The 15295-nt window shown below is 57.2% G+C and overlaps 1 protein-coding gene across 1 annotated transcript in view; it reads right to left on the bottom strand.

Moving 5' to 3' along the window:
• CORO2B (coronin 2B) overlaps nucleotides 1-15236 on the bottom strand; it is a 27666-nt gene extending 12430 nt beyond the window's left edge. The window contains exons 1-4 of the mRNA XM_021407696.1: nucleotides 15120-15236; nucleotides 9375-9454; nucleotides 6397-6463; nucleotides 401-601 (exon numbers count right to left, since the gene is read on the bottom strand). Coding sequence (XP_021263371.1) covers nucleotides 401-601; nucleotides 6397-6447 — 252 coding nt within the window. The 5' untranslated portion in view covers nucleotides 6448-6463; nucleotides 9375-9454; nucleotides 15120-15236. The remainder of the gene's footprint in view (nucleotides 1-400; nucleotides 602-6396; nucleotides 6464-9374; nucleotides 9455-15119) is intronic.

The following is a 15295-nucleotide window of genomic DNA, read 5'->3' as shown; positions in this document are numbered from 1 at the left end:
TAGGATAGGATAGGATAGGATAGGATAGGATAGGATAGGATAGGATAGGATGGAGTGAATAGACTAGAATAGAACAGAGTGGAGTAGAGTAGGGTAGAGTTGGGTAGAGTAGAGTGGAATGGAATGGATAGAACAGAACAGAACAGAATAGAGTAGAGTAAAGTAGAGTAGAGTAGAGAAGAGTAGAGTAGAGTTGAATGGAATATTTGTAGCTGGAAGAGACCTACGAAGACCATGGAGTCCAAACACTGCATTTTCTTCCTAAAGAATAAACCCAGTTCCCTAAGCCAGCCACAAATCCTGACTTTGCCACAGAAGAGAACCCCACTATGGAGATCAGAGCCGGGCACACGCTGCAGGAGGACGCCTGGGATGCTCCGAGCAGGAGCAAGGCACTCACCTGCTCGAGCGGGATGACGAGGAAGGAGCCGCCGCCGGCGCTCTCGGTGACGATGGCGAGGAAGCGGGCGTTGACGGCGCAGAAGTGATTGTCGTGCACGTTCTTGGTGATGGGGATGCCGTCGAAGCAGTGCTCCCGGCTCGCCACCTTCCCGTAGACGTTGCGGAACTTGGAGCTGCGGTACTGCGGGCGCCATGACATCTGCGGGGCAAACAGCGCCGTCAGCATCGCCGCCAGCAAAGCCCCCCCCACACCCCGTGCTGCTGTTCTCCAGCCCCCGTCGGGGCAGCGCTGTCTGCGCCGCGGCTGCTGCTCATTGAAGCATGGCCGGGCAGAGCTGCGAGCACAGCGCCCCGGAAAAATAGGGGGGGGGGGGGGGTCCCCGCTGCAAGATGCAACTCCCAAAGGGCACGGAAAGGCTCGGCGCTGCCGCAGAACCGGGGGCGATCGCCTTTCCAGCATGCACCGCTCGTCGGGGAGACAGCACCACCACTTCATGTGCGTATGACAAAGGAATTAAGGCTTTTAATGCGATGACTTGGAAATGGATTAGGCCGAAGCACATGAAAGCATGCACTGGTGCAGAAGGCGAGCGCGCAGAGGGGAGTGAGCAGCAGAGAGCTGTAGGGCTGTACCCCACTGCCCTGCTCCTTTTGTGCGGCTCTCCCCTTGCGTTCCCTGCATGCCCTGCTCCCCGCAGCAAGGTGCACGCACAGACACGAGGGCACTACCGCTTTTTTAAGTAAAAAGTAAGCGGCTTTCATCATTTTGATCTCTTTTTTAATTTATTTTTTTTAAAATAATTCTTACAGGAGCACAAGTGTTCTTCATAAAATCCATAAAGGCACTGAAGAGCACAAGCCAGCCCAGAGCAACTCAAGCACTCAGCTCTATCCAAACACCAGCAAACGCATGCCAGAGGACTCAGAGCAGCGTTTTCATAGCTATTGATATGTGAGCACACATTTCAATGCTGGGTCACCTGTGAGAGCAGCCCTCAGCAAGGGGCAACCCCAGCAAACATCCCCGCTGCTGCAGGGGCCTCCCCCAAGCACAGTACTGTGGATGCATGATCCAGAGCGTGGTATCTTCCAAACAGGATGAGGGAATGCTTAAAACTCTAGGCAGCAGTGTTTCCATCTCTACATACAAACTCATACAACAGGCTCGTTACCAGGCTTAATGCACACCTAGGGGCACAGGGCAGTAAATCTCCACCCACCTGCCCCGTGCATGGCAGGGCCAACTGCAGGAGGGATGCAGCGGTGAATCCTGCACCCATGCATTGCACTGGGAGCTGCATTTCCCAACCCTGCAGCACCAGGAACATCCTTTGGAGGATGCACAGCCAGGACTGAGCAGTGGCCCTGAACCCGTGCAAAGTCAAAACTGGGAGGTGGGCACGCAGGTGTGCTGGGTTTGCACCCTGCAGCATTAGAGGCGGTGCTGCAAGAGAAGGGGATGCGGATCCTCGGGGGTTTACCCCACAGTGAGAGCAGATGGACTTTTTATTTCTGGATGGAAACGTTTCTGCTGGGAAAAAAAATGCAGACTCACATCCAACAGAGCGCTGTGAATCTGTGCCAGGTCTGCCCGAGCGGTCGGAGCACGGCAGGCGGGGAGGAACCCCAGCACAGCCCAGGCTGCTTCTTTCTAGAGTTCCACTACTTTTTATCTTTTCCTTTCGCTGAATAGATGAGTTCCCATTTTGAAGCTAAAGTTAACATCTTTATAAAGTTTTAAAAGCACGCAAGATGTCTTTTAGTAGCATTTAAGCTCTCAGCTTGCTCCCTGGGTGAGGCTTTGCTCCCATTCCTGCCATCCATGCCACTCTATTCCTATTGCAACAGGACCCCGCATCCCACCCGAAGGCCATTTGCTCCCTATTTCACCACTCAACTCAGCCTTTTCTTAGCGTCTCCCCACACAGGAGGATGCCCTGGTTGTGGAATGAGCAGCTCCTGATCCTCCTGCATCAAGCTCATCTCAACGAGCTGCTGCCAAACGAAGCATTACACCCATGAGCTCCAAGCAGCCTGGAGCTGCTCTGTGCCCTCCGTGTGGATCTCTGCTCTCCGGGTACAGACGCACCCCACGCCGCCCGCCCCAAGCGGCGATGCATCCTTCAGGACTTCAGCATTTTTGCGTTGCTCTCATCTCTTTGTTCTCTCACCCCAGTCTGGGCGAGCCTCCATCCCACCCTGGGAGGAAGCAATCGGCTCGAGAGCGCTTTGCTGGCCAGAACCCGAGCGCCGTTCCTTTACCCTCAGTATTTCCTGCAAACAGCAGCCAGCAGCCCCAGGGCCGCAGACAGCCCGGAAATGGCAGCAGAATGTCGGGAAATGTCTGGGGGCTGCCCAGCACCCCGCTTCCTGCACATGTATTGTTCTGGCAGCCTGCAAGTCTTCCCTGCTACAGCAATAGATCTTCATGCTGCGGGGGCGATGCCGAGGTCCCCACGCTGCTGTGCTTTGGGGACGTGGATGGAGGGGGGGTGCGGTGGCTGGGGATACCCTGGAGCAGCAGGGAATTGCAGCTGGTGGGAGGTTCTTATGCCGACAGAGCTTTCTGGATCGGAAAATAAAAATCTCAGCATCTCCTTTGCCGTGCTCCAATGGCCTGGGTCAATGGAGATGCTCCCAGTGGGGGCCCAAAGCTTTTCCTCGTGGGAATGCAGGAGGATTTTCCTGCAAAAAATGAACCAGAGAGATTTTCTGGCCAAGAAAAAAGAGCCCACTTCCCAATGCCTTTTCCATCTGCTGGGCTCATCCTAGGGTGGGGGAGCAGCAGCAGGGACAAGGATAAGTGTGTGGCCCCACAGTGTGAGACCCCCAGCCGGCACAGGGTCCCCCCAAGGCTTTAGGTCATGCACCTCATGCTAGGAACACAGCTGCCAAGGGGTTGCAAGCAGGGATGTTTTCCCAACAAAATACACAATTTCACAAGAAACACCATTTTACTGCAGAAAACTGCAGCCAACCACACCCCACCAGGATGAGGACAACCTCCTACCCCACATTCTGCACAACGCAGCTGGGGAGGAAAGCAGCCCCTGCCCCAAAGGATTTCAGCTCAATGGAGACAAAGGGAGAGGAAATGCTGGAAAAACCTCTCAGCCACTCTCCTGCCCCATAGCACAGCCCTTCTGCTTCCTCCTGGGTCAGTGGGAGCTTTGCTCAAGATGGAGTTCAGGGCACCATGTATCCCATGGGCATGGGCACGCTGGCAGCAGTGCAGTGAGCACTGGGGAAATCCCCCCAGATTCACACTGCAATATGCCATTTCCTTCCTCCCCCTGCACTTTCAGCCCTGGCTTGCTCCCGTTTCAGGCAGCCGATGCTCAGAGCCAGACAACCCCGCTAATTTTAGCTACCACGTGCAGCATGCCCTGGCCATCACCTGCACTAAGCCGCAGCGTCCCCAGAGCCCTGCAGAGCCAGGAGCACTTCTGGGAGCTGCTACCTAGAGCGGCCGCAACCCTGCGATGCAAGCTCGCTCTTGGGGTAACTCTATGCATTCTGCTGAGGCGAATGGGCATTTCCCTTTTCCATCGCCTCGCTCTCGATAGCTGCGAGGCGTTACAAAAGTGCTGCTGGTTTTTTGGAGCCTTCTCCATCCATCTCTCAGCTCGGAGCGTCGTGCTGCCGTTCCCGAGCTTTGCTCCGGCTCTGTGCAGTTCTTGCACTCTGACGCTTCCGTTCACTGCGGAGCCCCTCCCTTGCTTCAGGTTGAGCAGAACTTCCGTGAGAAACACGACGGAGCACTCTGAAGTGAAGCAATGGAATCAACCCCATCCCCAACCACGCCGCTCTGCATTGGCATGAGACCTCACGAAAGGCTGGGAATCTCTCCACTCTGCTCCAGCGTTTGTCAGATCATGGCAATGTTTTGCTTCTTTAAGTAGTTGAGGGGAAGAGCGCGTCCCAAAATCCCGCACTGGGAGGGGGGAAAACTCTTTCACCACAGTTAGGGCAGGAACCAAGCACGGCTGGAGCAGATTTGAGGAGGTTTTGGCTCCCGCAGCACTTTGTGAGCAAAAAGGACATCGCTGAAGGTGCAGCTTTAGGAGAAACCCTGCCTGCTTTGGGGCATTTGTTGGTGCGTCGTTTTTGTGCAACCCTCAGGAGCAGAGAGCTGGGAAGCACAGCCAGGACCACGGCACGGCTGCCACTAGCACCTCACCCCACCACCGCCCCACCGCGCAGATCTGTGCAGCAGATGAACGGCAGCACGAAATGTAGGTCAGGCAGGGGGGGATTTTCCATCCACGGCAGTGCTGGATGGAGGCACGGACGCAGAGGAGCCATCAGTGGCAGCACGCAGGGAAAGGACAGGCAGCTTCCTCTCCCACAGCATCGCCTGGTCGGTGCTTTGGGGTTTTACAGAGCTGCACCTATCCTGGAGCTGCACCATGTGCTGCGGGGCTGTTGGGAGCAAGGAAAGGACGCATCCCGCGCAGGAGCGAGGAGCGCGGGGAGCAGCTCCAGAAGCAGCTGCATGAAAAATAAACCAAAGCAACACACAAAGAACTTTTCTGTTTTCTGGGCTTTTCTGTTTTCCGGGCTTTTCTGTTTTCCGGGATGAAAAGCTCTTCTGGAGGTGCTGTGCCAGGCTCCCCTGCAGCCCCGCGTCAGCTGGCAGAGCGCGGCACACAAAGGCCCATCGCCCTGGGAACAGCTCGCTGGGGAATGGGAACAAGGAGCGAAGCCCAGCCCCTGCCCGAGCTCCTGGCAGCTCCAGCCTTTGCCTACCGGCAGCAGCAGGGCCCAGCTCTTGTCTCCGTGGGTTTATTTTTAAATGCATCTTTTCAGGCATCGGGAGTCTTGGCAACAGCGGCGGAGGAGCAGAGCTTGTGCAAAGAGCCCGAATGCTGCAGTGGGCAGTCACACAGCAAAGCGTGCCGTCATCCCTTAACGAGCTGTGTGTTCTCTGTGCTGCTCGGCCCGCCCGCACGGTGAGGGCTCTGAGGGAAATTCATCAAAGAACCACGGAAACACTGAGGTTGGAAAAAGCCTCCGAGATCCCCAGCCCCATCCCATCCCACCGTGCCCACTGTGTCCCTCAGTGCCACATCCCCGTGGTGCTGGAACACCCCCAGGGACGGTGACCCCACCACAACCCAGGCAGCCTGTGCCGGTGCATTTCAGAGATGAAATGCTTCCTGATATCCAACCTGAGCCTCCCATGGTGCAATTTAAGGCTGTCGCCTCTCATCCACGGGTGTATCAGCATCAGGATGCAGGGCCTCATGGTCAAGGAAGGCTCAGCCCCTTCCCAATGGGCTTCCCAAGCCCCTTCCCCTGAGCCCCCAAATGCACTTGTTGGCCACAGATTGAGGAGGGAGATAAACCAGTGGAATTTCTTCCATTTGGAGGGGAAAACGCAGGAGCAGGAGGCGCCGGGGTGGGTTGGGATGGTGTGGATGCCATGCCCTGAGCTGCATCCACCCGAGCTCCTCTAGAGCTGCTCCGTGCACAGGTAGGGGCTGAGGTGCTGGAATCCACTCTGTGCAGGAGAACTGAGCATTACACAGCACTGTGTTGATCAGATTGCCTACGTTACTCATCAACTGCTTATTGCTCCTTGCACATTGATTAGAGCCAAACAAACGCTGATTTTAATCTCTTCAGTTCTCTGATGCTTCTCAATTCAACCTTGAAAACGGCTTTTGTTCACGTTAATGACTTTCATGCTAACGAGGCTCAGCGAGATTTAACATTTCGCCACATCCCTTCCTCATTTTCATGACAATCCCGACATGGAAAGCAGCGCTCATTGCAGCGCCTGATGTCACCCAGCCCAGAGCACACCGATGTCACCCAGCCCCGGGCACGCCGGTGGGGAGAAGTGCCAGGAATGGAGCACAAATAGAGCACATCTTTGTGCAAAGGGCCCTTCCCAGCCGCTGGTGCTGGGGCCGGGCTGCCCTCGGTGTGCTGCCGTTTGGATGCATCTCGGACACAGCCTTCTCCAAATGCCCCGCGCGGGACACTCACCAGGCTGCCGTGCTTGCTCCCCAGCACGCTAGACTTGTGCAGGTCCCTCATGGACTCGACAAGAGCTCTGTGCAGAGAGGGAAAGCAAAAACATTCAATTCACCGGCCCGGGACAGGGGGGGGGATCCCACCAGCAAACCCCATACAACCCCTGCACACCCCGCGGGACTGCGAGAGGGCGTCCCCCGCTGCTCAGCCCCAGCACATGGCGGGGTCAGTGCCCTCCACCCCCGGGGGATGCTCTGGGCACCTTGGGTACCAGCCCTGAGCATCCTCAGTGATGCGGCTGCAGATGTGGGGGTGTTGGGGGAGGAGTGTTCACTGCTGCCTAGTTTCTTCGAGGGAACGGAGCGATCCCCGCACGGAGGGTTTTCCTTCCTTCCCTGAGCAAATGGGAGCGCCCTGCAGGCTGCAAGAAACACCACAGTACGTGCACTGAGCAGGGCCCCGAGGAAGCGCGGTCCATGCTGGGATCCCAACACGAGGACGGGATCGCTCCGCCCTGGCTATGCACTTCCATGTGCACCAGCATCCCCGTGCACGGCAGCGTCCCTGTGCACATCAGCACGCCTGCACACATCACATCCCTGTGCACAGCAGCACGCCTGCACACATCACATCACATCCCTGTGCACAGCAGCGCAGATCATCGTCCACGTCCATGCACATCTGCATCCCTGTGCCCCAGCAAACAGGGGTAGCAATGGCAGGGCTGCTCCAAAATGCTATTTCCAGAGTTGTGCTGCAGAAGGGGATGTGCATGCAATAGCTGCGGGACCAGCCTCACCCAGTGCCCCCCACACCTGCAGATACTACCACAAAGCCTCCCCAGCAGCGTCCTGAGCCAGCAGCAATGCTATTTGTGGGCAATGCTGCGATGATATTAGCGCTGGGGCAATGGCCAGGCAGAGGAGAGACTGGGGATACTCATCTTACAGACACGAAGGATTTATCCCATTAACGCAGCCTAGGCAAAGCACAAAATGAACACTTCTGAAGTGCTATCTATCTGCCAGATGAGTTTTTTTCCAGTCTGGAAGGAAGTGCCTGGGATTTCCCTCGAGCTCAACTTGTCAACGAGTTCTTCTTTCCAGAGACCACTGACTGCATGGGAATGGTCCCTGCACTGCTGGGAAAGGCTGTCCCCTCCGTCCCCACCCCTCCTCCTGTGCTTCCCACGTGGCCCCGGCCCATAGCCCCCTAGGGGCTCCGTGAAGTTGATCCATTTATACAATCCTGACACCCCCGTGGCACCTGGTTCGAGTTCAGCATCTCACCAAGGCCTCCAAGCTGCCCACGCTGGGCTCTGCCCCCACGTCATGGAGGCGAGCCCAGGGCCACCGCAGCGGGACAGTGCAAAGGGACATCCGTGCAACTGAAGGATGCAATGGAGCCAACCCAAAAGCACGCCGATGGCAACGCTGCTACAGACCTCAGGGCACCCCCAGGGGGTCACCCCCCATCCCAGACCCCAAAGCATCACCGTGGGGCTGTGCCCCCCTAGAAAGCTCTCTGGGCCCCATGCTGGGAAGGAACGCCAGCCCCATGCTCGCCGATGGTTCATGTAAACAAGCATAGTTTTCCTCCCACTCTGTTTCCCAACTCCTTCCCACCCGGCGAAGGCAGCGGAAATGTTTTGATGCAGAACAAAGGGACGGGGACGAGGGCAGTGCCCCGGGTCACTGCTGTCCATGGGACCTTGCCCTCCTTTCCCCCTGAGCTCGCAGCTTCTTGCAATAGGGAAAACACAGCGTGCTCGTTCCCGACCTGAGAGCTTTTTAAGACATTAAAAGAGACAAAGAGCTCTTTCCGTGTAATGAGGACAGATTTCACATCAGCGCCAGCAAATCGTGTCACACGTCACCCAACGCAGAGCCAGGAGCCTCCATTACAGCAGTTCTCCCAGATTCAAGGAGAATGAGTGGGGCCACCGATGTGCCAAGAGAAAACCTCCAGTGGGAGGGAGCCATAAATCCAGCCCCTCCTCAGCTCGCTGCTTTTTGGTTAGGGAGAGCTGGAAACTCGCATGCATGGTGGGAAGGTGAGAGAAGGGCCGCTCGGAGAGACTGCTTGGGAAGATGCTGTGGGATGAGGGTGAAAAACTGGGGTAAAAGGGAACTGCTGGGAGCTCTGACATTGGTACCTTCACAGCTCCTTGCTGAGCCTCAGCTCTGTAAGGGAAATGAACCCAGATGGTTATTTACACTGCAAATGGGGCTTTGCTACAGCAGGAGGGTGCAGTGGGGTGAGGAAGGCAGGCCCAGAGACCACACAGCGCTCGCCACACAGCCCTGTGGCACTGAGCTCCCCGTGTCCCCATGCTGCAGTCCTGGGCAGCTGCACTGCTTCTTCAGAAGTTTCTCCCAGCAGGGGGGCAACATTTATCCAAAAAAATAATAATGATAATAATAGAAAGAAAGAAAAACGAACGCTATCTTCTGAACGCTTCATGCTGCAGAAATGTCCCAGCCGTGCAGGGAAGTGCCAGCGAGCGCGGGGCTGTGGGAAGCAGCACGGCCCCCCCCCCCCCCGCTGCCAGCCCACACCGGACAATCCCAGCCTTGTGTGTGGGGATGGGGGGGGACGTCCCCAGCATTGTGACGGAGCTGCCTTGCTCGGGGCAAACAAGGAGCCCTCACCGCCGAGCTCGCAGCATCCCCACCCTGCGCTTGCTTTTTGCTTGCTTTGCTGGAGCCTCGACGCTCATTTTTGCTATTTAGCAGACGATGCTGCAGCGTCGGGTTTCGCTGCAATCAATACGACGACGGCAGCAGCCAAAGTGCTTTGCTCGCAGGGAATCGATCCGCAGCCCCCGAAAGGCGCCGGCTGCCGCCAGCATCCCTCAGGCTCTGCCCACGGGGATGCTCAGCACGCGCTGCATCCTGCTCCATCAGCAAGACGTTCGGCCAAAGTTGGCTGCTTCCACCCTCTCCGATTCCCTCCCCGCCCCCAGGTGCAGGCACGCAGCTCCTCCTCACCTGAGCTGCTGGGCTCCGTGGGCTCGCGGGGCACCTCCTGCCACCCGGGGCTGGCGCAGAGCTCAGGGGGTCACTCGCTCCTGGAGGAAGGGAAGCGTCGGTTACAGCAGCGCCCACAGCCCCCGGCCCCCTCCCAGCTTCCCATCTGCAATCGCTGCAAAGCACGGGGCAGCGCTGCAGCTTGCGGCCGCTCCCCACCGGATGACCAAAGCGAAAGATGCCCACTGACCCTGGGGGTAAAAAGATGTGGTGGGCCTGGGGAGCTCTGCAGAGGTGTACGCTGCTGGGTGCTGATGTTGGGGTGTGCCTGCAGGGACACTGGGTGCCTGGAGCAGCACTTGCAGGCACGGAGAGCAGGGAGGCTCGGAGCAGAGCAGCACTGTTCTGTTCAAACATCCCCACAGCAGCAAAGGGACCTCGTCCCCACAGCCCTAAGGGCTTGGGGTTTGGTGACCACCCCCATCCTGCTCTCTCAGGGATCAGTTCCCATCCCATCTTATGGCCTTCCGACCTGAGAACCACCTTCAGGTCCTGCCCATTAGCAAACCACGGCAGCACTCGCTTTAATACGAACATTAATGGGGCCGACAGCCAGAGCTCAGTGTGGGAGGGGGCCAGACACCTCCATACGGGCTGACAGCTTGGCTGGGGATTGGCACAGCGGGGCGGCGGGGGAAGAAACCACCCCGTGCCGAGGGGAAAACCCCACACCGGGGGCTGCAGCGATGGGCGGCTGGGACCACGTGTCCTAATGATGAGCAGCTCCCTGTCCTCGAGCAGGGGCCCTGCTGCGCACGTCACCTATTGCAATGGGACCCAAATCTGGGCTCCCCGCTTTCTGCAATGCAGGCATCACCTCGGGTGCCAGCCGTGCTCCGTGCTCGGTGGCTGTGCCACCGCTTGGTGACAAACAAAGGAGGGAAGGAGCTGTGGGAGCTGAGCTGAGCGCTGGGGCCCTTCCAGGCTGTGAGCGACGCGGTGCAGATCGGTGGGGGCTCCGGCAGCTGGCTGCGGCACAGAGCTTCTGCCTGCTGCCAGATTTCGGTAATTGCACACTGACTCGGGAGATAGGAATCCGGGATCCGGCTGCTCCATGCTCTCTGCTTGCTGGATAATGAATTGAACTATTCATCATTTGATAAAATTTCCATGAAAAGAAGAAGGGGGGGGGAGGGGGGGACTGTGACCCCGCGTTGCATTCTGCATGGTATGAATTACAGCCCCCAGCGAGCCTGCTGGCCGCAGCCGGGCCATGGCAAAGCCCCGGATTAATACTGCATTGAATCACAATTAGAACTCATTAAAAAGCCGCGGGCCAGAGGAGTTGCCTTTGATGAGAGTCATGCTTCTGGAAATGGGGAGCTGCCATTTTTAGACTCAAAGCGGCCCCTTATGAGTGCTCCCAGCCCCCCAGAAGTCCCAGCAATGCTGGAGATGAACGAACACAAGGCAGAGGAAGGAGCACGTTGTGCTCCGTGCTGTTCCACCACCCACACTCCGGCCCAGCTGGGAGCAGCACCACCCCATCCTCCTTCCAACAGCCCCACACACCGTTATAGGACTTCCCCCAGTTTCCTCCAGGACTCCCCAGCACCGTCCCTGCCTGCACCGACTGCCCCCACCCACTGTGCACAATCCCTTATTTATGAGCACAAACGAGAGAGGGTTTTCCAGCTGCTGCATCCCAGCTACAAAGAGACGCCCGCCTTGGTTCCAAGGCAGCGAGAGGTGGAGAGCTGTGCCCCGAACACCGTTCACAGAACTCCACGCGGTGACAAACCCCATTAATCTCCTTGCTGGGCGCATCGGTTGGCCTGCACCTCTTCCCTCTGAGATGAGCACTGGTAACGTTGCCGGCGCTGCTCCTCAGTGCTCAGAGCACGGGCAGTACTGCATTCACCGGGGCTTTTAGTGACCTGTCTGCAGAAGACCTCCCGGCTACTGCTCCAGAAATAACGTCGAGCTGTGCTGCCCAAAGCCCATTTCTGACAAAGCCATTTTGCTGATTGCACAGCCCAGTGCCTGCAACCAAGAGCTGGGTCGATTGAACCAGCATCAGCTTTGCCATGGGATCAGCGTTTGCCCCAGGCACTAAATCTGCCCTCAGTGATGGAGCAGAGGACAGTGCCACGACGGACGGCGTTGCCGTACCCTCCCAATCAAGGCCTCTGCGTTAATTACTGCTTGACCACATTTGGTTGCATCACTCATTCGCTATCTTGGATCACGACAGACCGTGGATGCAATTTCCTCTCCGGGTTTTTGGTTTTGGCTTCATCTGCTCATGAACTAAGAGGATAAGCTGTTATCTAAGCAGCGTAGCTTGATGACTAATACCAATTAATAGATAATAAAGCCAGAGGAGACCATAGGATAACTACATCTAATGCATGCCACAGGACCTCCCAGATGGCATCCTATTTAAACTGTGCCCTTTAGAAAAACCTCCAGTCATTTTAAAGCTATCTCTCCCAAATTAACGCTCCCTCAGGCCCTTGTTAATTTGTGTTCATGGTTAATTATACTCTGGCCTTTTGAAACAGCTTCTGGGAGTGCGCAGGAGCTGGGAGCACCAAACCAAGCCAGCCCCGGCCATGCAGGGTGCGGGGTTACCCAGTTCCAGCCCAGCATGGCCCTCCAGCAATGCCCTGCTTGCTGCAAAACCAAAGCTCAGCCAGCAAAGTTCTCAGTTCTTTGTATGTGAGCTTTGCTCTTTCGTGAGCATGGGGGTCACGGCACTGCGCATCCCCGCTACCAGCTTATTTTTCTCCTTCATCTTCCTGCTGGTGGGTCTGGTTCCAGCAGCCCTGGATCTGATGGATGTCACTGCCCATGGCATCCACCCAGCCGAGTCCTGGGGGCAGAGCAGGTCTTGGGAAATGGAGACAGATGTTGGGCTGCAGCTGGGGACAAGCGCTCTGTGTGCTCCTTCTGCAAGCAGACGTGGTTAGCTCTCTAGCGAGGGCCCTGTCCTTTATGCATAATGGATTTGGACTGTTTTTCTGCTTGCACGCAACAGATCCCAAACCCAAGACCCAGATTTCCCCTAGGACAGCTGATCTACAGCAGAGATGAATTTGCCCAGTTCCTGTAACACTTCTCATGTTGCTGGTTCTTACTGCAGAGACTGGAGAAAGCAGAGCTGGTCTGAGGGAGCATGGCACAGCATGCAACACAATGCAACACAATGCAACATAATGCAACACAAAACAATGCAACACAACACAATGCAACGCAACACAATGAAATGCAACGCAATGCAATGCAACACAACACAACACAATGCAGTGCAACACAATGCAACGCAACACAATGCAACGCAACACGACACAATGCAACGCAATGCAAGATTCCTGGCATTTGGGTAGATCCCCAAGCAGGAGATGTGGGCTCTTCCTGCATTTCAATCCATCCTTCTCCATCCTATTTATAACCTGACTAAACTCTCCTGGGTAGAACACTCGCATTCCTCACCGTGGGAGGGAAGGGGGTGGCTCAGGATGCGGATGAAACCAGCTCGTTCCACATCCTGACAGTGCACGCCTCGCCCCCTCCTCACCTTCCCCTGCCCACCCCCACACTCAGAAGAGCCTTTGTGCCTCCCCACGCCTCGGGCTGGCTCCCAGATAGCTCTGCCTGCACTGGGCACCTGGACCTGCTTGTCAAATAGATTTTCCTCTAGATGTGAATTGCAAAGTTTGTCCAACGTTTCCCATTGCCACTGTTCCCAGCAGCTCCTGGGAAGTGGCCCCAGCGTGGGAGGAGCTGCTGCAAGAGTACACTGAGGGACCGTCCCCGCAGCACCAGGACTCACTGGACACCTGCACTGGGAAGGACACGAGGAGCCCTTTGCTTTCCTCCCCACAGGGACACACACACAATTCCCAATCTCTAAACACAACAGAGCTGTCCCCCACGTCACCTTGATAGCAGCTCCCTGCAAGCAGCCCGGAGCACACAAACAGGCATCTCCTCTCCCACGGGTGCTTGCGCCTTTTGCTTTCCCACCATCCTCACACCCAGGGATGAGCAGTGACTTCAGGTCACATTTGTGACCAGCAAATGGGTCTGTGCCCTGACCCGCTGAAAGCCCCTGGCACTGATGTCACAGCAGCTCCACGGCTCTTTGCCTGCATCAGGACTGCCCACCCTGCAGGAAGCAATACCCATGGGCATGCTGGATTAGGGCTAGGTGAAAGCACACGTTGTGCACGCAGTGTGGGCCTTCCCAGCGTACCCCTCTGCTCCCTGAAAACCACCAGCTCATCCCTCACCGTACTTCCGAGCACGCTCTCCTTACAGCCCGGCCTTTTCTCTGAATGAATCTGTTTGCACTTAGGAAAAAAACTAAAAAATAAAAAAAATCTGCTAACAAGCACTACAAATTCATCAGCCCGCCCGGATGCATGGCACCTTCAATCAGCGGGTCTCTAGTTCTTTCAGCCTTTTCAGTCTGCCCACCAGTCCCTCTCTCAGCACCCAGAAGAGCTGGGAACACATTTTTCCTTCAGCACAAGTGCTGCTGGCTTTGTCCAGCTGGCAGCGAGCTCGGGACGGCAACAGCGCGGTGCGCATGGCAATGGCCAGCAACAAACGCTGGTGCCAGCCCAACAAAAGCAAAGCAGAGAAACACAAGTTATTTGTTAAGGACTGAGACGCGGGGCGGGGGGTTTCCTCCCCCGCAGTCTCTTCACCAGCATCAGTCTGGAGCTGCTTTGGGCTCTTTGGCCACGAGCAATGTCCCCATCCCACTTGTGCCAGCCTTTGTGCCTCCACCATGTCTCCTCCCAACAGCAGGCCCTCACGTGGGGTGACAAGCAGCAAGCAGGGCACTGCTTCTTCTCCCCGGATATGTCCCACATGGGGGCACACCTGGTGACCCCCGCCCCGTTTGCTTCCACTTGGCACGCGAGGTTCGTTAGTTCAGCACCGCACCGCTCTCCGTGGCAATGGGCGACGGGCAAAGCTTTGTCTGGGCCCGAAGCAGAGCCCAGCCCAGAAACCAGGGCCGTGGTGCTGCGCAGGGATGAGAGCCCACGTCCCGGCACCGAGGCTCCAGCCTGGACCCCTTTGCCCCCAGCCATGCGATACAACCCTGTTCCCCAGCACGCAAATCACAGCACTGCAGTGGGTCGCTGCACGCCCGGACCCCCAGCAGCAGCACCCAGCACAGCTCCCTGAGCCCGCCGTGGGAATGGGCCAAGTGGTGACTGCTGCTCCGTGGGCATGGGGAAATCATGGGAGATAAAGACCTTCCTCCTCTGCAGCAACGTGGGGAAGCGCCTGGGGCTGCTGCAGCAGTTACGGGGCAGATCTGGGGACCGAATCCCCGGCATCACTTCCCTGGGCACTGGGAAGCTTTGCTCAGGTTGGGTTCCCTCCACCGTCACCGAGCCCCCTACAGCCCGCAGCCCCCCCAGCCGCTCCCTGACCCCCCCAGCCCCTTTTTACCCCCCCTCACCGGCCCGCAGCCACCTGTAGAGATCCGGGCAGCAGCTGCCGAGCAAAGCGGCTTAACGGGGCCGCGTCCGGGGGGATGGATGCTCGCGGCCACCCCCGGCCACCGCCTTCCCTCCGGGCTGCGGCTCAAAGGGTTAAAACTGCAGCACAGCCGCCAGGGGCCGAGCGGAGCGGCCGGGAGCGGCCGGGCCCCGCTGCCCCCCGGCTCCGGAGAGCCGAGCTGGGAGCGGGGAGCTGGGGGAGCATCCGCGGGGAGAGGTGGCTGCGGGAAAGGCGGCTCCTTACCTTTGTGACAGTCATGCAGAGCCGAGAGGAAGGGTGAGCGAGCTGTCCGGGGGGGAGGGGATAACGAAAAAAAAAAGAAAAGGGGAAAGGAAAAAAAAAAAAAGAAAGAAAGAAAAAAAAAGAAGAAGAAGAAAAAATAAAACAGGAAGGTCGTGGGTTGGTTGCTTTTTTTTTTT

The sequence above is a fragment of the Numida meleagris genome, chromosome 9, assembly GCF_002078875.1.
Source record: "Numida meleagris isolate 19003 breed g44 Domestic line chromosome 9, NumMel1.0, whole genome shotgun sequence".
NCBI lineage: Eukaryota > Metazoa > Chordata > Aves > Galliformes > Numididae > Numida > Numida meleagris.
The sequence above is the reverse complement of the archived record's forward strand: the minus strand, read 5'-3'. Positions and strand labels throughout refer to the sequence as shown.